The sequence below is a fragment of the Oryzias latipes genome, chromosome 13 (genome assembly GCF_053564925.1).
Source record: "Oryzias latipes strain Hd-rR chromosome 13, Olatipes_Hd-rR_3.1".
NCBI lineage: Eukaryota > Metazoa > Chordata > Actinopteri > Beloniformes > Adrianichthyidae > Oryzias > Oryzias latipes.
This window is the reverse complement of record NC_136249.1, coordinates 32,528,509-32,551,336: the sequence shown is the minus strand read 5'-3', so window position 1 is coordinate 32,551,336 and position 22,828 is coordinate 32,528,509. Positions and strand designations below refer to the sequence as shown.

General features: G+C 43.5%; 1 protein-coding gene across 1 annotated transcript; it reads right to left on the bottom strand.

Moving 5' to 3' along the window:
- Positions 1–4,293: 4,293 nt before the first annotated feature.
- sae1 (SUMO1 activating enzyme subunit 1) lies at positions 4,294–21,972 on the bottom strand. Its single transcript, XM_004075245.5, has 9 exons — positions 21,494–21,972; positions 20,061–20,172; positions 19,690–19,863; positions 16,981–17,126; positions 16,583–16,682; positions 16,381–16,486; positions 5,906–6,050; positions 5,015–5,084; positions 4,294–4,556 (listed from the first exon to the last, which is right to left on the bottom strand). Exons 1-9 carry the CDS (start codon positions 21,583–21,585, stop codon positions 4,464–4,466), a joined length of 1,038 nt encoding a protein of 345 aa, XP_004075293.1. The 5' UTR covers positions 21,586–21,972; the 3' UTR covers positions 4,294–4,463.
- Positions 21,973–22,828: the final 856 nt, after the last annotated feature.

Below are 22,828 nucleotides of genomic sequence, written 5' to 3'. Positions count from 1 at the left end.
CTTGTTTTTGGGTCTATCCCCATAAACAAGCAGAAGAACAGGAACAAGTCAAAGGATAGGCGGACGGGCCCCGGGAGGGTGGGGCCCCCCGCGTCAGAAAACATACCAAAAATAATTTCCCAATCTGTTTTTGTCTAATTCAAATGAAAGTTCACAATACAAAGTAAATGCTTGGAAAGAAGATCTCCAAAAACAAATTACAAATGAGGAATGGGAGGGTGCTTGTGCTGGAGCTCAAAAGGCGTCAATTAACTCGAGACCAAAATTAACACAATACAAATGGTTAATGCGTATTGTAGAACACCAGCTGATTTAAATATGTATAACAGAAATATACCAGATGTTTGCTCCAAATGTATGGAAATGAAAGGAACATTCTTCCACTGTACTTGGGAATGCAAATGTATACAAACATTTTGGGAAGAGGTGAAAGTCACAATAGAGAAAATGACTTTAAAACAGATCCCACTGGAGCCAAAGTTTTTCTTATTAGGTATATTTCCTAAAATACATCACTACAACAAAGGTGAGAGGGCGTTTATAAATCTCCGCTTGATTCATGTTTATAAATCTCCGCTTGATTCACCCTGTGTATTTCCAAACGCTGGAAAAACACTCACAGTCCAAGCATAAACCAATGGTTCCAACAAATGCTGTCAGGGGTCCCTTTAGACAGAATTACATATATTTTGAAAGACAAAGTAGAAGAATTTGAAAATATATGGCAACCTTTCATACACTTTTTAAAGAATATGGATCCCCTGGAATAGAATGTTGATTGTTAATTTAGGATGGTACAACAGACCTCTGTTTTTTAATTTTTATTTATTATTATTATTTTCTTCTTCTCTTAATTTTAAGTGTGTTAAGTTTATGTTCTTCATTTTGTCAATGTCTGAGGACAGGCACTCTTGTTCTTGGGGTGGGTCTTAAAATAAGACAGTGAATAAGAGAAAGCATTACCTAAAAACTGTTGATAAAGTGGCCAATTTTTGTAATGGCTGACTCGAGTGAAATTTATAATTGTAAATTGTATTTCTGAACTTTTTTATGACTTTGAAAATTCAATAAAAAGAATGTGGGGAGAAAAAAATAATAATTTCCTTCACTATTCCCTAATCAATACAAGACTAGTTACTGAAGGACTATCTAGCGCTCTAGATTTTAACCCAACTCAAACACGAGCTCAGAGATTTTTTCCCCGAATGCTAAATACAACAGAGTTTTAGGGCCACCAAAAAAAAACAAAAAACGTACGAGATTAAAGTGGAGGTGAGCATACAGAGCAGCAGGTGAACGCCACACAGCAGAGGAGCAGACCAACTAAACTCAGCTGAACAGGTGAGCTGAATGTTTATTGATAACGTTCCAAATGTTTGGAAGCTCATTTCTTTGATTTATGATTTATTAATGTTTTATTCATTGATTGGTGGTTTGCAGGATCTCTGCAGCCCGATGAAGCCGTCTGCATCCCTGCAGATGTCCACTTGAATTCTTTCTTCCTCCAAAGACAAGATCTCTGTCTGAGTGATGCTTCCGTCTGAGGAGGAGGATCACTTTCTGGCAGTTTCAAATTTCTAATGCTAATATAACATACTATTTTCATCTCTGTTGTTTTACGTTGAAAGTGGACGTTTCATCTGGAGGAGGGGGGCATATGTGACACTGTTTACCTTCCACATTGAACTTCTGCACATGACAGGTTCAGGATTTAACCCTTGTTCTATCCTAGGCACTTTAATATTGGGAGTTGGGTCATCTAGACCCACTAGACAGTGCTCTGAACCTTTTTTCTTCAATGATTTGTGATCTTCACTGGTGTCCATGGATCACATGAAATCTTTCCACCTTTATCCACCTTTGTCACGGTTGGGAGAACACGTCAATGCAAGGGGGGGGTCATCTAAGATAGAACAAGGGTTAAGGTGACAAATGGACTTTTGGGTATGTGAATGAAAAGGAAAATAAAGCAGCTACATCTACACCCAAACGTGTCTCTGAGCTCCTTATTTTACATATGAAACTCCGCTTTAGCGACACCGAATCCCGGAAAGCCGGCTCCACTAATAATTAATTTGGATTTGTGTCGCCAAAAGGTTCAGAATGTCTTTGTTTTTGAAACCTATCCAGAAATAAAGCTTCACAAAAGGCTTCACATCTTTCATCTTCAAGCTAGGCTTGATAAACAGAAAACTTCTGTGTTTTTTCCTCGTTAATCTAATCTTTTTTCTTGTAAATTTATGAGATTTTAAGCTAGAGCTAAAATCTCGTAATTTAAAAAATTTAAATTGTTTTTAAACTGGCCCTAAAACTCCGTCGTAATGACGTCACCCATTTGGAGAGGTAAAAAAACCTAATAAATACCAACATTTTACTTTACGAATCCACTGTGTTCTGAAGAAAAATAGCTGAAACAACGCATTTTGGTATAGATTAGCTAATCTAGAGATGCACACTAGATTTTGGAATTGTAGATTCGGGGAGGAGTGAAGGAATTCAGGCACAACGCCTGACAACGCAATAAATGTCTTGTGAATCCTTATTGGGGGCGGAGCTTAATAAAGACTGAGATGGCGAGAAGAAACCTGCAGAACAAAAGTGACACTGAGTGACTTTACTCGAGTAAACAGCAGTTACTGTAACTATAAGGACCATTTTGTGATCATTTTATTTCAATTAAACTTTATTGTCCTGGCAGAACTAGATAACACGAGTTGGTTTTTGTCGCCCTATTTCTTCACGTAACATTTAAAATGTAAAAAAATTAAGACAATAGTTGATATTTTAAAATCTAACATAAGTTTGATATGAAACAATTGTCATATTAAACTCATAAAACGTCAAAATATCCGTTCATGTTGGAGGTTTTGGGTTAAAGTTTCTCTGCAAACATTTTTTCTGATTTCCCTCATTACTCATTAGTGTGTTGTAGAGGGAGAACGCCATTTTTATTTGTCCAAATCTACTCTTCCATATGACACTGAGTATTTTTAAGGTTCGAGACTAAAGTTTATTATTTATTTATTTAACAAGACAAAAGTCAAAAAGATTTTGAGAATAAAAAGTCGTAATTTTATAGGAACAAAGTTGTTATGTTACGAGATAAGTTTTTTTTTACAAAAATAGAATTGTCAAATTTTGAGAAGTCAAAATTTTATGAGAAAACCTTGGAGTAAAATTTTGACTTTTTTCCCCATAATTTCATGACTTTATTTTTGTAAAATTACATATCTTTTCTCCATTTTTTAAAACTTTATTCTAATAACTTTCTTTCTTCATGGTGGCCCAATACTCTGTTGTAAGTCCAAAATCCAGAGCCGTGGAAATTTCCCAGAAGCCTCTGCGAAGAACTAGTGTGCTTCAATACTTGATAGATTGGCAAATGTAGACCACAATGCATTGCGTCCAAACAATTTGACATCTCCAGAGTTTTCATCATCAGTGGATTCAAAAATAGTCTTTGTAAAATGTTCAGATTTATTGGGTTATATTCTGGGAAATTGGTGACGCCATGTTTGGTGTCCGATATGCGTTTAAATCCAGGGCGCCGTAGCCTCTTAGGGCTTAGGGCGCGATAAGGGAACTCACATGTTATCTAACACAAACTAATTAATACATATTGATGGTGCGTGAAACATTGATTTGTTACAAAAGTGCTATTATGGACAAAACCTGTTTTCAGTTTAAAGTTCAGAATCTCTCGTAAACGTCAGCTGCAAACCAAAACAACAGTTTCTGTCCGTTTTGTCTGTGACACCAACTTGTTTGACGTGACGTTCTCCATAAAAGCTTCTCAGATGAGGACATTTACACGACCTGAACAGCAGCAGAAGTCAGGAGCTGCTCCGGTTTCTACGTGCGATAAAGCAACAAAAACAGGTTGGAGTCTGAGGTCCAGCTACCTGCCGCTCCCTGAAGCTCAGGTGAGATAACAGACGCAGCCGTTTCCTCGCCGGCGTGTCGTTCTCATGTGGACTTTGAGGCTCTTCGCTTGACAGGCTTTAGCTTTCATCACAGCCTCAACACCAAACAGCTAAACACGTCTAAGGTTATTTTCAAAAGTTCGGTTAAGCTCCGGGTTTTCAGGCCGCGGGATCCGTTCCATTCCCCTGATCGCAAATCAATTCCATTTCCAATTCAACTGATTGATCAAATCTTTTCTGTGTCAAATTTTCCAAATTCTGTAAAGTACAGTTTTAGAAAACTAAAATCTTCTGCTTGAAACTATATCAGTCCATAAATGCAAAGTTAGCAGGATCAAAACCAGAAACTGATATTTGGGACAAAAATAACTTTCATTTTTCCTTTTTTTTTTTTTTACAAAACACAGTTTTATTAGTAAACAAAAAAATGCAGAAGAGAACTGGGGAAAATAAAGGTTTTGTGACTCCAATAAAAAAGTTTGCTGAATTGTTTTACATGTTTGAATGTAAAACTCTCCTGAGCACGCTCACTGAGCACGCTCAGTTGGGTCCAAAGTAGTCGACCATGCCGTGTCCTTTGCGGCCATCAAAGAAGAAGAAATTTCGGTGAGGAACGTCTCGTTGAGAAAGAGCCTGAGAAAAAAACAAAAACAAACACAAACTTTACTTTTCCTACTTTAATTATCTACATCCAGTCATGATACTTCCACCCCCATGCTTAACAATAGCAGAGACATTTTTAGTGGCGTTGTTAGTATAAATGCTGACGCACGGATCCCTAAAACGCTCTGAAATGGATGCGCTGACAGCAGTTCTGGAGGTTTGTTTCATGAGCGGTTTAGTTTCAGACGATTCCTTAATAAAAACCATTCATCTGTTCGTTGGACCACCAAGAAACAACTCTTTGATTTCCCTCGACTTCTTTAACCAAACTGCTGAACGAGTTTCAAAAAAGCTCACGGCACTGTGTATGCGTGTGCAGGCAGGTCTATTTAAAGTTAAAATCTCTTTCAGAGAAAAACGAACAGAAAACTTTCAGTTGTTTATTGAATTTTCTTGTGGAACAAAAAAAAAATAATTCACGCTCTTACTTTGACAACTTCCTGTCCGAGGACTCCTCCCACGACAGCACAAACTGGAGACATCTCAGAGAAGCAGTAGCTGAGGAGTCACACAGGCAGAGGAGTCATGCATGGGTATGCTGAAGGAGCATCTGAAACCTCTGCTTACATGACAGGATGTTTGTCTTCAGGGGATTTTCAGAATAAAAGGATAAAATTTGATCCCCAAAAGAATAACTAACAGACTAAAAACTGTAAAACTTAAACTAATAGTAATGGAACGGTGCAATCATTTAGATTTAAAAACACAAACATCATTTTTGGACATTCAGTCACTGTTTGGGTGGAAAATGTCAAAAGCTACAACGTTTGGATAGGCTCCAGCAACCCCATGACCCTAAAAGAGATTCAGCTGATTTGAAAAATGGATGGATGAAGGTGAATGCATGGGTGGATGGATGATCGGAAGGATGAGTGAATGGATGGATGAATGCATCAGTAGAAATGAATAGTTGAGTGGACGGATGGATGAGAAGATGGATGGATGAATGGATGGATGGATAAATGGATGAAGATGGAGGGATGAAGATGAATGGATGGATGAATGGATGGATGTATCAATAGAAATGAATGGTTGAGTGGACAAGTGGATACTTGGGTAGATGACTGGATGAAGATTTGATGGATGGATTTAGATAAACAGAGAAATGGATGGATGGATACATGGGTAGATGGGTGGAATCAAATCAACCTGACAAAACGTAACCTGTGAGGGTTGAATCTAATTGAGCTCGTTATTCTGAGATTCTTTTATTTTGTAGTTTTTGCTCATGCGGGATCAGAACGGCGTTCTCTGGCGTTCTCCTCGGCTGTTTCTGTGGAACGCCTCAGCAAACGCCTCGTCCTGCTCAGAAAGGTCACCTGATGAAGTCGTCGTTCAGCAGGCTGGCGCTCAGCCCCAGCGCATCCAGCACGTCGGAGCGGATCTGTCTCAGCAGCTCGCCGTCTTCCTCAGAGGATTGTGGGTCGGGGTCACGACCTTTGTCTGTGCGGAACTTCAGCAGCACTGCAGGAGGGGAAAGAAACGACAGGTCAGGGCGTGGAAACCGTCCGAGTGAAGACGGCCTCCTCCAACTAATCGACTGCGGTGTGGATCCTTCCTGCAGCCTCTGATGCCGCCTGAATCGTCAGCGCGTGGAAAGACCGCCGCCCTGCTGCGCCGCCACCCCCCCCTTGAAGCAGGAAAGATTGCACCACCGTCCCTTCATCCAATTAGGGCGCCTCTAAAAAGGAGGCGGCTCAAACGGAACCCAGAGGGCGAGCGAGAACTGGAAGGCGTCGTTTTCCGACAGCAGACATTAAAACCTCGGCGGGGCTTTAAAGTCATCAGGAAAAACAAAAACGGGGGCGGAGTCAGGGCGCAAACTTTTATTGGGTCGCGTGAAATATATCAAGCGCGCCGCACACATCCAGCCTTTGCCCCCGCACTTCCTGTGCGTCCATTAACCTTAACCGCACGAGGAAGTCAGGTCCTCCCACAGCCTTTTCCACACACGTGCACACACGTGCACGCGCACACAAATCCCCTTCTACACCTAATGTCTGAAAAAGTCGTGTCTCCGTCGCATAAAATGGAATTTCGTGATAAAATGTCACAGGAGGTTTACATTTTCATGTGGGTGTGGAGGGTTGGTCAATCGACTGGTCGAGGGTTCAAATCCCAGGCTTGACAATCATTGCGCTTGAGCAAGGCACTGAAACTTACAATGAATTCAATAAGAATGCCCCTGAAAGTCGACTTAAATGAGTCACAATGATGGAATGTAGGGCGAAGGGCAACAGATGACGAGTGGGTAAAGGCTGATGGGAGGAAGAGGAGGAGCTGAGCGTCCACTTCTGCCAGCCAACGTGTCCCACCGCCCCTTCACGTCAGGTGGGAAATGAAGAATCGACAGATTCGCATGAATAAGAGAGAGAAAAACAGCAGGCAGAGAGCGGCGGTGCAGAAAACCCGACTGTTCCTCGTCAGACAGGAAGCAGTTAGAACAGAGGAAGAGCCACTTCCTCATCGCGCGCCCAAAACAACAACCGCTCGCTCCAATTTTAGAAACCGAGAAGGAATAACAACTCTGCTTCCTGTGTCGCTTTCACAAAAAAAATTAACAACAACAACAACGAGGAGGAGAGCGGATGTTTCCACCCCAGAAAAAGGGCGGAGAAGGGCAGCGGGGTGAGAAAAGGGCGAGGCCGCAGAACGACCCGCCCGAGTCCGTGACGGCTGCCTGCAGAGATGCTCTCAATGCAGCCGAGGCGGCAAAAAAACACGCCACACACATAACTTTTTTTAAAACAAAACCATTGTGTGAGCTTTTAGTTGCCATGACGCCAGCAAAACAGGTTTCTAATAAAAAATTTTAAAAAATCAGCCACAAAGGCTAAAATATTGAATGAATACGGGGAACCACCCCCGCCCAGCTGTGAGTTGGTTTTCTCCGTCTTTAAAAATATTTTCACGATTCCTCTGTGGGACAGATAATAGTCTCCTGAACGCGTTACAGGGAAGTTTATGCTGCAAAACAAGCCCACACCATCATGCCTCCACCCCTGTGCAGGGCAGCAGCTGTAAAGGCTGCAGGCGTGAGGCCTTGTGTCAAAGACGAACGACAAAAATCTCAATGTTTGCATCAAACAGATTCAGGAAGCTCCGGATTTCAGCAGATTTCTAAAAACAAACCAGTTTGGTCCTTGAAGATGAGAGCTGTAATCCCCAATAATCCAACTATTCAACAAATAAACCTCAGGATTATCCGTTCGGTCCACGGGTCACTTGGTACCTGGGCGCAGAGGAGAAAAATAAAATTTTTTAAAGTATAAATGTATATTTTTACACTCTCTCCTGCTAGCTCACGGCCCTTCACAGCTCCAAGCTAACCTTAGCGGTGCAAAAAAAATGGTGAACGTACATTTTATTCATTACTTTATTTTGATGGAAGCTTTATTTTGTAAAACTAGTGGATTCGCACCTCTGCATCCCTGTACGACTCACTCTTGCTTTCTCCTTTTCCCATCATCCCTTTGATTACACCATCTCCTGCTAGCTTACAGCTTCTTTACACCAACCTTAACATTAGCGGTGCAACAAAGATGGCGAGCCATACCGGAGAGCTTTCCAGCCGTGCGGTTCTGATCCAGATTCCAGCTCAGACGAGGAAAACAAAGACGTTCATGCAATGGATGCATCAGAATGGAGCAGAGCAGCTCTGTGACCCACCCGGTGGATTTTTTCGCCACTAATACGATTTTTTGTTTAAGTGCATTTTTTCATCTGCTCCTGATTCACAACCATTTGAATCAAGAAAAAAAATACTTAGAAGTGCAGTGTAAAGCTTCATTTCCTTTACATATGGCAGGAAAATGCCTCCGGCGGACCCTTGAAGCCGCCCGCACACGGACAAAAGAGGCCGCCTAGGGGGACGGGGGCCTCATGTAAAAAGTAACTGTAGCAGCAGCCTTACCGCCTGATTACTGCCACAACTGCACTGTTTAGCAGAGAAGTGAAATGAATGCTAATAAAAATGATGAGGTTAGTTTGTTTTCAGAGAGGTGAAGCAGCATGGCGTGTCCATTTGAAGATGATTTAGTGGATGAAGAAGCTCAGATACTTTTTCCACCATGAGAGGGTGATAAGACCACATATGGATGTTGGAAAGATAAACTTTTTTACTTTGATCTAACTTCATTATTTGCTTCAGTTAAGATAAATCATTTTTTAGTTAGGTCAGCTTAAAAATAACGCGCAGTTACCAGACATTTAATTTGCTTTCATTCAAATTATTATTATTATTTTTTTTTTTTTTTAACTTGTCCTGTCCAACAGCTGGGCAGACAGATGAGAGCTGACAGCCTCTTGGGTTGGACATATTTTACTTTAACAAGAGGGGTTATTAATCTTCAGACAAACCAAAGGTATGTCTGGATAAACCCCTTTTGTAATTGAGGCCAAACTTTATTAATTTCAATCATGTCTGAAAATCTTTGGTGTTGGACCGGACGGAAAAGGAAAGAGGGGAAGAAGAGAGAAGGACGATAGAGAGAGGGGGGGTAAGGGGTGATAATAGGAGGGGAAGGGGGATAAGACCATGAAGCAGCATAGAGCAGACAGGTTTACTGGTTGTTAATCATTAAGGTAAGGTTCAAATGTAGTACAATAAGGGCGGAGCCTGTCCACACACACACTCAAATGTTATAAACACACCTGCTAGCTGCAAAAAATGTCCACCTGTCGATATGTATACAAAACAGATAGTGTTCACACACGCATACTTATGCCTTAAAACCAACTAGTGTGAAATATTTCAGTCATTCAGTCATGCAAACTGTTAGTGCAAAGGTGAGCTAACACCTGTGCTCAGGTGAGTGTTTATGTTCTTCTAAAATGGATGGTGGAACGTGGAAAGAAGGAGGGAGAGTGCCCAGCCATCCCCACCCCAACACCCCCACCGCAGCAGCAGCGGCAGCCGGAATCCCCCCAACGCCACACGGGAACCGGCAGGGAACAACCGCCGCCCGGGCGACCAAGCCCGCCACCCAGGCCAGGGCCAGCAGGACCGCCGCAAGGCCCCCAGAGCCAGAGAGCAGGGAGGCACGGAGGGAGAGAGAGCGCCGCCCCAGCCCAACCAGGAGAGCAGCCCCCCCGCCGCGCCGGGAAAACCCAACACAGGGCCCCACCGGAGAAGGACGCCCACAGCCCCAGACGAGCACCCCACCACCACCCAGGAGTTCCGGGCATCCCCCCGCCCCAATCCCAGGTACGAGCCAGGACCCCCCAAGGGAGACCCGCTCCGCACTCCAGGCAGCCATCCGCCCGGCCCACGGTTGGTCCAGGGAGGAGCGAGGCAGGGGCCCGCCGCCCCCGCCCAAGAGGGGGGAACCCCGGGGAAAAAAGAGGGCCCACACGGGGTGTTGTAAATATGGCCCGACCAGGCTCGGCCACAGTTGGAAATTTGGCGGGGCCCAGCGCTCAGGAGCAAGGACCAGAACCCACCCCCCAGGGACACGAACACTCCCAGCTCAGATGTAATGTGAACCCCCCCGCCGCGCGGAGAGAGCACCGCCGGGCCCAGGAAGCCGGCACCCCGGGGACACGGCCGCCGTCGCAAAGGGGCCCGTACCCCCCACCAGGGAAGAGGCAGGGGACAGATGGTCCTAGGTCCCACCTTCCTTGCAAAATGTGTGTGCGTGTATGTGTGTTTGAGAGGGTGTGTGTGTGCATGTGTGTGTGTTTATGTTGGAATGTATATATTGAAGGGGGAGGGGTGTGTGTGCTAAGGGGGGTGCAGTTAAAATTGGCGGGTAGGGCACTGAGGGGACATCTCCTGATTACTCACAGTGACGTCCCCTCACCCTACCCACCAAGGGACCCTAAATGTCTAAGGTGTGGTTAAAATTGGCGGGTAGGGTGCTAGGAGGACATCCGCTGCTTGCTGGCAGTGATGTCCAAGCACCCCCCCTACCAAGGGCCCTACATGTCTAAGGTGCAAATAAAACCGAAAGAGGGGGGGCCCACTCCATACGGCAACCATAGGAGGGGGGCCACTGCCTAGTAAACACCCCCCCAAGGCTCATCGCAGGCTAAGCCCCCCACCCCCTCACCCTATTATGAGGTTATATGAGGAAGGGGGTAAGTTGGGGACAGCTGGTAGACTGTCCCCCGGTGGTCAAACAGCCCCCCCCCCCCCCCCCAGCAAGGGGGCCAGGCCCACCCAGCCCAGGGGCCCCACCCCCGGAGGCGCCGACACCCCAGGCCCAGCACCACCCCCCCCACACAGAGAGAGAGGAGCCAGAAAGCGTTGCCCCCCCCCCGGAGCAAGCCCAGGCCCCCACCCCCAAACGCCGGCCCTAGAAGAGCTCTGGTCAGGCCTCGACGGGACCGAGGCAGCCGACCGGCCGGGGAAACCGCCGATGGCCTCAGCGGAGACCCCGACCCGTCAACCCCCCCTGCCCCGTACCAATAGTGCCCCCCCCCCTCCCCCAGAATGCCCCCCCACAAGGCAAGGCCGACAAGACCCCCCCCCCCCCCAGACCCCGCAGCCAAAGCGGATGACACCCAGAGCGACCGGGGGCCCCAAGAGGGTTGTCCCGTCCCGCCCCAGAGCCAGGGAAGGGCTGATCCCAGCCCCAGGTGTAGGTGGGAAGCCCATCCAGCGCCGCTGGGCCCCCCCCCGAGCAGCGCCCCCCGCCAACCCCCCCCCCAGCACAGGCAAAGGGACCACCCCCCCAAGCCAAGCCAGACCACCACCCCACCCCCCCACCACACACCCCCACACCCAAGCCCAGAGGACCACGCAGCGCCCCAGCCCGCCCCACCCAGGCGCCGGACCCGACCCCCCGACCAACGGAGCCCCCACCACCCCCCGCCAGGCACCGGAGGCCCCGACCCCCACCCCAGCCCACGGCAGAAGGGCAAGGAGCAGCGACGACCAGGCCCCCCCACCCCCTAAGTCACGGAGTTAGCCATGGGAGACCAGAGAGACTGAATTCTTTCAAAGTTACTTGAACCTTGGGCTGACATTTTTTCTAAGCTGATATGATCAAGCAGCAGATTTCTGTGTTGACTTATATATATATTTTTCTTGCTTTTCCAATTTATTAAAATAGTTTTTTTAGCAATGCAAAGAGTTATGAAAATGATAGAGCCTAGTTCTCCTTTCATTCATTCAAATTATTTCAATTAAGTAGGTGCAACTTTGATGCTGCTGTTAGATCGGCACCGCAAGGGATTGTGGGATACCATTTCCTTTGCCTGTCTGGACGGATTTGGGTTCAAGTGTGGGTTTTTGACCAAAGGCGTTTAGTTTTTAGCTGTTTTACTGTGTTTTGCCGAGTTATTTGTCCTGTTTAATTCTTTCTGCACCATGAGTGAGAGGGAGGGAGAGGATGATGAGTTTAAATAGCACCACCAGTGCAAAAGCTGAAGTCAGAGGCATGATAATTAAAAGCTTGGCATATATTGTATCTTTTATTAGAAGTGCACTACTGTATCTTTTATTTTAATTTTATGAAAATGAGAATATCTGCAGGCTCAAAATTAGACATATGAGAGTTTAAGAAGTACAACAAATAGAGATGGAAAAACATTTAATTGAATTGGAGTAATATGACATTTAGTTAGATTAATAAGTAAATTTGAGTTGTATAAACAATTATTGAGTTTGATTGACATATAAGAAATTAGTTTGAATAAATTTAACTTAATTACTTGTTACCAATTTAATCAATTCATTTAAGTTTTATAAATTGTATATATATATATATACACATCACAATGTAATTGGAAAGAAGATCAGAAACTTGTGCGTTTACTTTGACCGTTCTTTTTCTCCAAGCAGAAACTCTTTCTTTTGATGATGCAGCCGTGTTACTTTTTTGATGGACGTATAATCTTCATACGCCGTCATTAAAATCTCAGACTCCGTCTCACTGAAGTGCAGCACTCTCTTTTGTTCTCCACGCGTTTCCATGGTGACTCCGGAAATCGGCGATCCATTGAGAATGTCTTTATGTACTTGCCGTGCACGTGCGTTAACCCAAGTAGAGCGTAATTACGCCAACTCATATCCGGTCTTTTGGAACCGACATACCCAGAGTAAGCAAGTTCAGGCGGATTTCAGCCAGAGTTCAGGCTTAAAGTCAGGGTAGTTTAAACATGCTTCCTGGAATCCCCCCGTTGAGAGTGATTGGTCCGAGTCGCTCTCACTGTCAACTGGTTTCAACATGGCGAGGGATTTTGCCTCGTCTCCCGAGAGCCGGAGGTAAGGCATTTTCTTTCTGTGACATCACACCTTGATTTGTCCTTGTTTTTTTATAGTCCATGAACGCACCACAGACCTGCAGAAGCAGGAAAACGGTACCTGGTGATCACCACACACTCCCCTTAATTGCTTCATTTTTGTTTGTCAGAAAAAAGAAAAAAATATTATTTTGTTGTTGTTTTAAACCAGAGGATTAAAATATTTCAATGTGAGCAACGTTTGATATTTTTCTGTCCTACTTGGTGGCTAAAATAAGGTGGCGGAGAACCACCATTGCAGCAAAAAAAAAAACAAAAAAAAAAACAAGTATTGGAAAAAAAGAAAAAACTAACTGCAACCAAAAAAGTAACTGCCAACAAAAAAGTAACTGCTGACAAAAAAGTAACTGCAGAAGAGAAAGTAACTGCAAACAAAAAAGTAACTGCAAACAAAAAAGTAACTGCAAATGGAAAAAATATATGCAAATAAAAAAGTAACTGCTGACAAAAAAGTAACTGCTGACAAAAAAGTAACTGCAGAAGAGAAAGTAACTGCAAACAAAAAAGTAACTGCTGACAAAAAATTAACTGAAGAAAAAGTAACCGCAAACAAAGAAGTAACAGCAAACAAAAAAATAACCGCAAACAAAAAAGTAACTGCAGACAAAAAAGTAACTGCTGACAAAAAAGTAACTGCAGAAGAGAAAGTAACTGCACACAAAAAAGTAACTGCAAACAAAAAAGTAACTGCTGACAAAAAATTAACTGAAGAAAAAGTAACTGCAAACAGAAAAAGAAACTGCTAAAAAAGTAACCGCAAACAAAAAAGTAACAGCAAACAGAAACAGTAACTGCAAATCAAAGAGACACGGTGCGAACAATAACTGCCATCACGGCAAATTGGCGTGTTTTGCTGCAGCGGATGTCTGTCTGCCGGTGTAACAAGCGAGCGAGCTCCACCAGACAGAAATCTGTTGGTTAAACGATCCCCGATTCACGCCGTTATAGCTTTCTCTTGTTTGCAGCGTTTCTTTTTTTGTTTGCAGTTACTTTTCTTATTTTTGCTGCAATGGCGGTTCTCAGCCACCGTACTAAAACTCCAAACACAACAGTTTGAGTAAAAGAAACGTCAGAAAAACGTAATGAACCTTACAGCAGTCCATCCAAAAAGAAAAAACGTCCCACTCCAGATGCAGAAAACCACAATTTCATGACGCATCTGCTTCACAGAAAGGGGCTGGAAACGGAGGGTCCTGGTGGCGTTCTGCTCCCAGTGGAGGTGTGCAGGCGGCTGTCACGCCACGCTCGGCGCACATGACTGACCATGGACAACCTGTGATGGAAACTCCTGCGCGGTGTACGGACGGACTCACAACGGCGACAACCAAGAAGAACAGACTGAACGATCAACAAACCAGACTTTTTATGCTTTTAGTGCAGCAAATGCACAAAAACAGATCAGCGCTGGTGGATTTTTTAACACTTGAAAGTTCTACGCACTTTTAAAAAGATTCTGTCTTTTAATTTGGACAAAACTTACGTTTGTCTGGAACCGTTTTTGCATTTTCACAGTAAAGACTTTCAGTGATGCTGAAAAATCCATCCTACACTTTTTCAGTTTCAACTTTCTGATCCGTTTGATTCGCCTTTAAAAAAACAATTTTAAACATCAGAAACATCTTTTTGCTTCCTCTTCAATTCAGAAGCAACAGCTAAGTTTTACAAAACAAGATTAAAAAACGTGCTTTTTTTGAACAAAACAAACAAAACGTTAAACCTCGAAGACCGAAAGATCCTTCTAGGATTTATAATTTAAATAAGGAACATTAGTGGAATTTATTTTGTATTTTGTGTTTGTTAAAATCAGCCTCTGGGTCTGAAAGATTTGTGGCTTTAACTTCCGGATTGAAGCTCACTTTGAAAGCAAAGTAACGGAGCCAGGGCAGTTTACCAGGTAACCATCAGGGGTTTGTAACGAGTCTTTATTCAGCTAAATACAATATAATCAAAACAGACAGAAATTCCTTTTTTATTTTTTTTAAATATTCCTCCTTTTGTATATTTTATTTTACAGAATTTCTTTTTTTAACTAAGAGCATAGTTTTATTTTCTTGTTACCTCTAAATGAGTCTATTTGAACCCAAAAAAATTCCAAACAAAGACATACGATGTGGTGGAAAAAGAATCAACGGTTGGTAGAAATCATAGCTGAGACCAAATCTTTATGAGCAACTTTTAGGCAATTTCAATCCGGAATAAAATAATAATTCTAAACCAGACTGTAGGGGTGTATTCAGACTTGGAAAAGTCCGTTGGTGTGGTCCGACCTGAACCGTGCATTTGGTCTGTACTCAGACTGCCTTCGACCGGGCTGTTCTGGTCCAGACCAAAGCTTGTAAACAAAACCATGTGACTACAGATCTCCTCAGCCATTGGCCGGGAATTACAAGGGCGGGGCAGAGCAGCTAGAGACAGACATTATGGAAGTCCTGCGGTTTGCGGTCCTTGTTGGGATAGTTCCTTAATTTCAAAGTCAGGTTCACCGGTTTTTACTTTTTACTAACAGCAGGACGGTTCCTGAAGAGACGACGACCGAGAAGGAACGCTGATAAATGTTTATGATTGTTGGGAAACCAGTAAGAAGCCACGTGGATCACCTTAAAAGTTGTTTTTTTAATGAGTCTACCTTCGTCCGACTAAATTTCAATGAATTGCTGAGTCTCATTGTCGTGGTTGCCACCATCCTTCTTTGCATCCCATAATGCCCGGCCGTTTTGGTCCAGTTGTTCCGTTCAGAGCACAGATTGTGTTCAGACTGAGGAAACTCAGAGCAAACCGCATCTCAGTCTGATTGGTAACAAACCGAGACCAGCTCCAAAGATGAGTCCTGGAACCGCTTGGGTGTTTTCATACGGAAAAGTTGATCCAGATTATCACGGGAAACAACTTCTGGTTCACATTAAGAGAACCAAATGTGCCTGAATCCACCATAAGATTGTTTTTCTATTGTTCGCCCATTTTACATTCAGGGAAAGTAGAGCCTGATCTGCTTTGCGCAACAATACGCCTAGTGATTACCTTTCAAAGTGAACTGGCTCCAGTTACTTTTGTTTTGGAATGGGCTTCAACGTGGAAGTCAACAATCAGCAGCGTCTAAGCTACGTTCACACCACCACTGGCAACGCGTGTTCAAGCATCTGCTTCCAATGAAAAGTTTATGCAAACGTGCATTTCAGACGTCTACGTTTTCGGCCTCTATGTAGAAAACGTGCGGCCAATGAACGCGCGTTGAAAGTTAAAGCGGTTGAACTTTCACCAATCAGGGGCTGGGATTTGGCACGGCGTGAGGGTTACGCCTCCTTTAACCCTCCGGTCGTGTTCGCATTCAGCCCCCTACTTTAGTGTTCCCGGTCAAAATTGACCGGTCTGTTTTAACTCATGGAAGTGCCAACCATTTGAAAATTGATGGTGGAGGAGAAATTACTAATTGAAGTTTGTTTTCGGCCAGAACTCTGTGACACCGTGAGGAAAAAGGTTGAATGGTTTCCTGTAGGTCATGTGACCTCAGGGCAGAGGGGTAAAGCCAGAAGGAATGACCTCTACGCACCATGAAGCAGGAAATAGTCCACCGGGGTTTTCTTCAGAGCCGCTTTGGCCTTTTCAGTCGTCCAGTCCACCTCCAGAGCCTCCTTCAGGGTGCAGAAACTGGCCGTCTGGCGGGACAGAAAGTTTTAGAAGATGCTTGACTCAAAGATCCTCAAAAACAGACGGAGGCGCCGGAAAGGGCAAGCTGGAGCCACAAGCTCTACCTTCTTCACCATGGTGGTCTCGTTGGGATCGACTTTGGCTTTCTTCGCTCCTGGACCATCGCTGGAATCTCCTGACGGTTTCACCACTTTAGGTTTCTCTCTGAAATAAAAAAAAAAAAAAGCTGCTAAGTTTTTATAGAAAACCCCCTGAAAGAGGAACTAAAAAACACAGGAGATGCGTTCTCCTCTGAACTTATGATTAGAATGGAAATTTCTCTTGAAAAGTGTGGAACATTTGTGCATTTTTGCTGCACAAAAGCCAAAAAATGTTGATTTTGTCTGTTTATGGAAATCTTGCTTTCATTCCAGAAGAATTAAGGGTCTGGAACAGTTTTCTGAACCTGTAAAACAAAACAAACAAAAGGTAAACGTCGCCTCGAAAGAGCCCGCCCACTCACTCCACGTAGCTGTACTCCTGGCCCAGGTTGCAGAACATGTAACCGTAGTAACCGTACACATCTCCACAGAAAACCTTGATGCGGTGCTGAGAACAGAGCTGGTCGACCCGAACCATCAGGTCTCGGGAGCAACCTGTCAGACACACCTGGGGGAAAAATTAAAAGGGCGCTCATTAGAATCTGGCCTTCAAAGTAAAGCGACAGGAAGCAGAAATATGGTTTTTTTGTAAATCTGTCCACAAACGCGGGAAAAAGCTACAGGATGCAGGAAAATCAATATACCCCAGGCTAAAAGACACGCCCACTTTCTCAGTGGAGCTAGCGGTGATCGCCTAAACACTTTTATAAGCTCAATATTCACATCTATCCTTGCAAAGTTTAGATGTCGTTTAGTTTTGTTGGAGAAACGCTGCTGCCGAGGCCGCCTCTAGGATGACGTCATGAAATGGGCGGGGCCGACTATAGGATGACGGCATGAAATGGGCGGGGCCGCCTCTAGGATGACGGCATGAAATGGGCGAGGCCGACTCTAGGATGATGTCATGAAATGGGCGAGGCCGACTCTAGGATGATGTCATGAAATGGGCAGGGCCGACTCTAGGATAACGCCACGAAACGGGCGGCACCCACAAGGAGAGAAAGGCAGAGCCTCAGAGATCGAGTCGTCTTACTTAAACGAGCTGTGAAAAGAACTCATTTCATAAAAAATCTTTCTGTAGTGAGCCAAAGATAATATACTATCATTCACATGGGAAACGTTTACCCTGAAAAGCTCAAGAAAAGCAGGATAAAAGACATTTCTTTACTAGAATCTGGAAACTTTTTCACTTTTTTTCCGATTTCTCTCCTTTGGTAGAATCTGAGACTCTTCAAACTGCTTTGATGGAGTCAGTTCTGAAGGACGATGAAGAACATCAACATGCTTATCTGGAGGCGGGGACGCCATCAGGCGGCTTTAACTGTCAGGGAGGAGCCTCCACCACTTTGTTTGCCTGGAGGAAATGCAAAACCCAAACGGGTTTGGAATCCGTACCATCAAAACCAAACAGACAAAAGGTTTGCAGGTGACCTTTGACTGGAGAGTGGTCCAGGCAGCAGAGCAGCTGCTGAGCGGCCGGACGCTCCACCTGCGGCGGATGCCGACGCCGTTGGGAGTTTATGGCTGATGTGGAGCCGATAAGCTTCTGCGGCCGAGCGTACGGCAGCCAGACGGGGGTCGACGTTTGCTGAACATTTGAATATTTTACTGCCACACTGTGATAAGGTGTGTCTGTGTCTGTGTGTGTGTGGGGGGGGGTTTCTATTTCCGCACAACAGGAGAGTTCAGAACGCCACGTCCAAACCAAACCGAAGGTTCGTGTTAATGCCAAAAAACCAACAAGAAACCCGGAATTAAATCACATCTTTAACCTTTTCTTGTTGGTTTTTTTTCGTTCTCGCCATCTATTTGATTTTATGGGTTTTCCTTTATGATCACACTTTTTTTTCTTATTGAACTATTTCAAAAGAAATTTCAGGATATAACTCAAACCATCCAAAAAATGACGGCAGCCCCCAGGGGTTCTCTACAACGTCTAAACAAAATAATAAAGACACACATGTATACTTATTGATATGCCTAATAATAGCTGACTATGGGAAAAAAAGGGGGCTGTGATATGTAGCCAACTGAAAAACAAAACAATACAAATGTCTGGGTGGGGTCAAACGCCCCTGCGTTCGTTCACCTTCCCAGAACTCTGAATTTTAACGGCACCGCCGCCGCTGACCACATGACCAATGTCGGAGACCAGGCTCTGTTACTAAATCAAACAATATCTTAGAAATTCCAGTCCAAAACTCGTGAACGGGGCCACATTCCCACGTCACATGTGTAAAAGGAATTAAGCGAACGTAAATGAACATTTGGGCTCTGAACCGTCCCATAGGATACATCACAGCAGGGGTCTGGGACAGAACTGAAAGTGTATACGCTGGCGGTTTGGGTTCGTGGAAGAAGTACAAATACTTTCACTACGCACACGTTGCACATTTTCCACGTATGAAAATTTGGTCTTTCGTGATCCATGCGTGATAATTCATGAGTGTTTCCTGACAGATGTCCGTCAAGGGCCAAAACATAGCTTTTATATCTCGTATTTGTCGCACATATCACGTTCAAATTTTTTGTCGCACAAATGTCTGGGCACACTGAAGATTTAACGTTAGTTTTCGGGTTCTTTGCGTGGTTTATTCGTACTTCTTCCGTGGTTTTGACGTGGCTCATTAGTGTTAGTCATCTGTGAAATTTTCCCGTAAAGATCCACAACTTTTCCCCTTTTTCTACATATTTTCATGTATGACCAACTTTTATCTGTGTAATGTGCACAAAATGTGGCTGTGCGACACGACCTTTCATAGCTTTACCTACATTTTTTGTGTATTCTATCTAAATGTTCATGTAAATTATGCTATACTCTTTTTTTTGTGGTTTTAGTTTTTTTTTTAAAGATGAGCTGATCTCATTGTTGTGTAGAATGTGCTGCCTAAAGATGAAGGTGTTTATGCTAATGTGGGCTTTAAGCTCCATCTAGTGGTCAAACTTGGAATTACAATAATGGAAAATTCATTTTAAAACTGAATCTTTTTTTTTTTAGTGGGCAGTAAATCTTTAATATTAATTCAAACTCATTGGTTGGTTTTAGATAAACTTCTTTTGTTTCCACTCACAGCATCAAACTGCAGGAAGAAGTCGTCCGGTTTGTCCTCGACCCTCCCGGGGTCGGCGTGCACCTCCACCATCGGGTTGAGATTCTGGGCTCGCTCCAGCGAGGCCTGGGCTCGGTTCTGACCTCGAGCAGACACCGGAACCAAGAACTGAGCTCGACACGACTCCTCTGTCACCTAAAAGAAACAGAAAGTCAATCCACGTGGGATAAAAACTGGACTCTTGAGACCCAACCAAACCCAGTTCGATCAGTCTGGGGGTCAAAGGATAAAATAATCGATTTTATTGAGTTCAACATTTCACACGGAGCTGCTTCTTGTGGACAAATGGGGTTAAGGAAAAGCCTCCCAGCTGCTGGTGTGGTTGTGTTTACCTGTTCATGATCCAGCAGAGTCAGACCTTTAACTCCAGCCAGGATCAAGTTCTTGGCCACTTCAGCGCCGAGACCACCCAGGCCTGCCAGGAGAACCCGGGACCCCCGCAACCTGCAGAAGCCACAAACAGGACGCTGCTGAAAGGAGGTTCCAGAGGAGAAAGCCAGTCCCAAACGGGTTTAAGGTGAAAAATATGGAAGATTACTTTTGGAAAGACAAAGAAAAAGAGAGTTTTTCTTCCTCTGAGTCTGGATCGTGGAGAACTTCTGATTTCTGGAGAACATTTTTAACAAATCAAAAACATCAGGGATGCAGCGTTGCTGTTCTGGCAAAGAACAGGACCAGAACCTTTGAGCTGCAGCGTTTCAGTGGAAAGAAGGCTTAGGAGGAGATCCAGGAGGTGAAGAAAGGAGCAGGAACTTCTGCACCTCAGAGCAAAACATCACTTCATTTTTTACTTCACGTTTTATCTGAGCCATTTTAGGTAAGCAATGGTGTTCAACAGGGAGGGATCCTCTCTCCATTTTTATTCAATGTATAAATTGATGATCTTTCTACGAAGTGAAATCTGTGCAAACCTGGGTGTGTTTTTGGATGTCAAACCTTTAACCATCTTATGTACGCTGATGACCTTGTCATTTTTTGCCCTTACAGTGCGGGGAGACAAAAACTTTTAAAAGTTTGCTCTGACCACGGCAGAGACTTTGATATAAAGTACAACCCTTCTAAAAGCAGAATAATGATTGTTAAGACCAACGATGACAAAAAGGTAAACTTTCCTGTTTTACAGCTTTGTGGAAAGCCTCTGGAAGGAACCTCATATAACAAATATCTTGGACATTTTATCACTGATGATTGGACGACAGAGACATTCAGAGACTGTAAACTGTATGCTCAGTCAAATATGCTGATGAGAAAATTCAAAAAGTGTTCTCTTCAAGTGTAGCGTTCGTTGTTCAGAGCTGACTGCACTCCTCGGTGGTGGAATTATGGACGTGGGGCATTCTGTAAATCTACAGTGGCCTATAGCGATGCCTTTTGGTCTTCTGCTACGGGTGCCCAGGTGGTACACAGCGAGTCAGCTGTTTATGGACGCTCACATGACATCCCCACCTGTGAAACACCACTACATTATTAGCTGACAGCCTCATGGGGCGCCTGGACAAGTCTAAGAATGCAATTATCATGCTGATATCAGGGGAAGCTCACGCCGCTACACCTCCACCCTGGGGACAGACTGGGCACAGATTATACTCTAAATGGGTGTAAACTGTAATTTTGTTTTTTTATGTATTTATTTATTTATTTATTATTTTTGCATGTTGTTTCTGTCTTCTTTTATGGACCGCATCTGAGTGTGCAATAAAGTGAGTTATAATGATAATCACCCAGGAGGAACCGTTAGCATCCGAGGCTAGCTAAGCTAACTCACCTCTTCTGGGCATCCAGCCCCCACAGACGGATCTGGCGGTCATACTGCGCCGCTTCCTCCTCGCTGATGATCGGGTCCTCTTTTTCAATCATGTCGATTGATTTCTTCCCAAGGAAAGTCTTCCCTTTCGGAGAATATTAGCTTTTTGAAGAGGGGCCAAACCAGTTCGATTCAAACGCGGCGACGGTCCCGCTGAATGGTCGCCGGGTTATGACGTCATTTAAACAAACAACAGACTATTTTCTAAAGAATAATCACTTGTCATCTTTTTGAAATTATTTTTAAACCCTTTATTTTTTATGTCAATAATTTGTATATTATATATCATGTATATATTTGTATTAATATAACATATATGTTTGAAAAAATTCTTTTTTGTCCCCCAATTTAAATTATTTGATTTCCGAAAGCAGAGAAGTATTTAAAGTATATTTCTTTATTGCTAAATGTGCTAAACTAAACTGATCCGAGCTCCTTTGATGTTTCTGTTTGATGAAAAAACAATTTTTCGTTCTCTCTTTCTCTCTTTGTGTGCCTTTGAACACGTTGTTCTAACTCCCTCAGTATTGTCTTTAAGGAAACTCCCAATGAAAAGGGTGACATATCGTTCCTGTCGCTGTCTTGCTAAATTTGAAACAACTTGGTACCATGTTTTAGTTACATTTAGTTCACTGATCAAAACCTTTATCTAGCACAATATAAAACGTATCAATAATATTGAAAATACCAGTAATTTAGCTCAATGACTAAAACCTGAGATACATTTTATGACAAACTAACCTCTTTATTTTTGTCCAAATAAGCACTATTTGGTTAAATTGTTGTAAAGACGTGTAAACCTTACATTTGACAAATAGATTGAAAAACTGGAAAAAAGGTTAAGCGGTGCAACAAAAATGCTGAGCAATATTGAAACTATCCAGCCAGACAGTTCTGAGCCAGATTCCAGCTCAGATAACGAAAATAAAGATGTTTATGAATCTATTTGTCTGCAACTGGATTCATCTGAAATTAGCAGAGCAGGATTATCTACATAATAAATTGTTTTCCAATTTTTGTCTGCTTTCTAATCACAAAGATTTGAACAAAGAACTGCCCTTTTATGTCCTCTATCATGAGGAAAACGCTACAAAAACATGTCAAAAACACAATTTTCATCGCAGTGGGTCTTTGAGGAGAAACTTTAAGTGCTCCTTGGCATTTTAAACCACTTAATTCCGGCTTTTTAAAATTAAGTGTATGTTTTTTAAATATAATTATTTTTATTATTTGTCTACGTGTAGTCTTGAAAAGCATTAAATTCAAAAAGCTATCATTTTTGCGCTATTTTGTTTT

Excerpts from the sequence above, each read along its gene's own strand:
- sae1 (XM_004075245.5), bottom strand. The coding sequence starts at position 21,585 with ATGATTGAAAAAGAGGACCCGATCATCAGCGAGGAGGAAGCGGCGCAG. Across the intron at positions 20,173-21,493 it reads GGGCTGGATGCCCAGAAGAG|GTTGCGGGGGTCCCGGGTTC; the intron begins GTGAGTTAGCTT and ends TGGCTTCTGCAG. Across the intron at positions 6,051-16,380 it reads GGACTATTTCCTGCTTCATG|TGCTGCTGAAGTTCCGCACA; the intron begins GTGCGTAGAGGT and ends CCCCTCCTGCAG.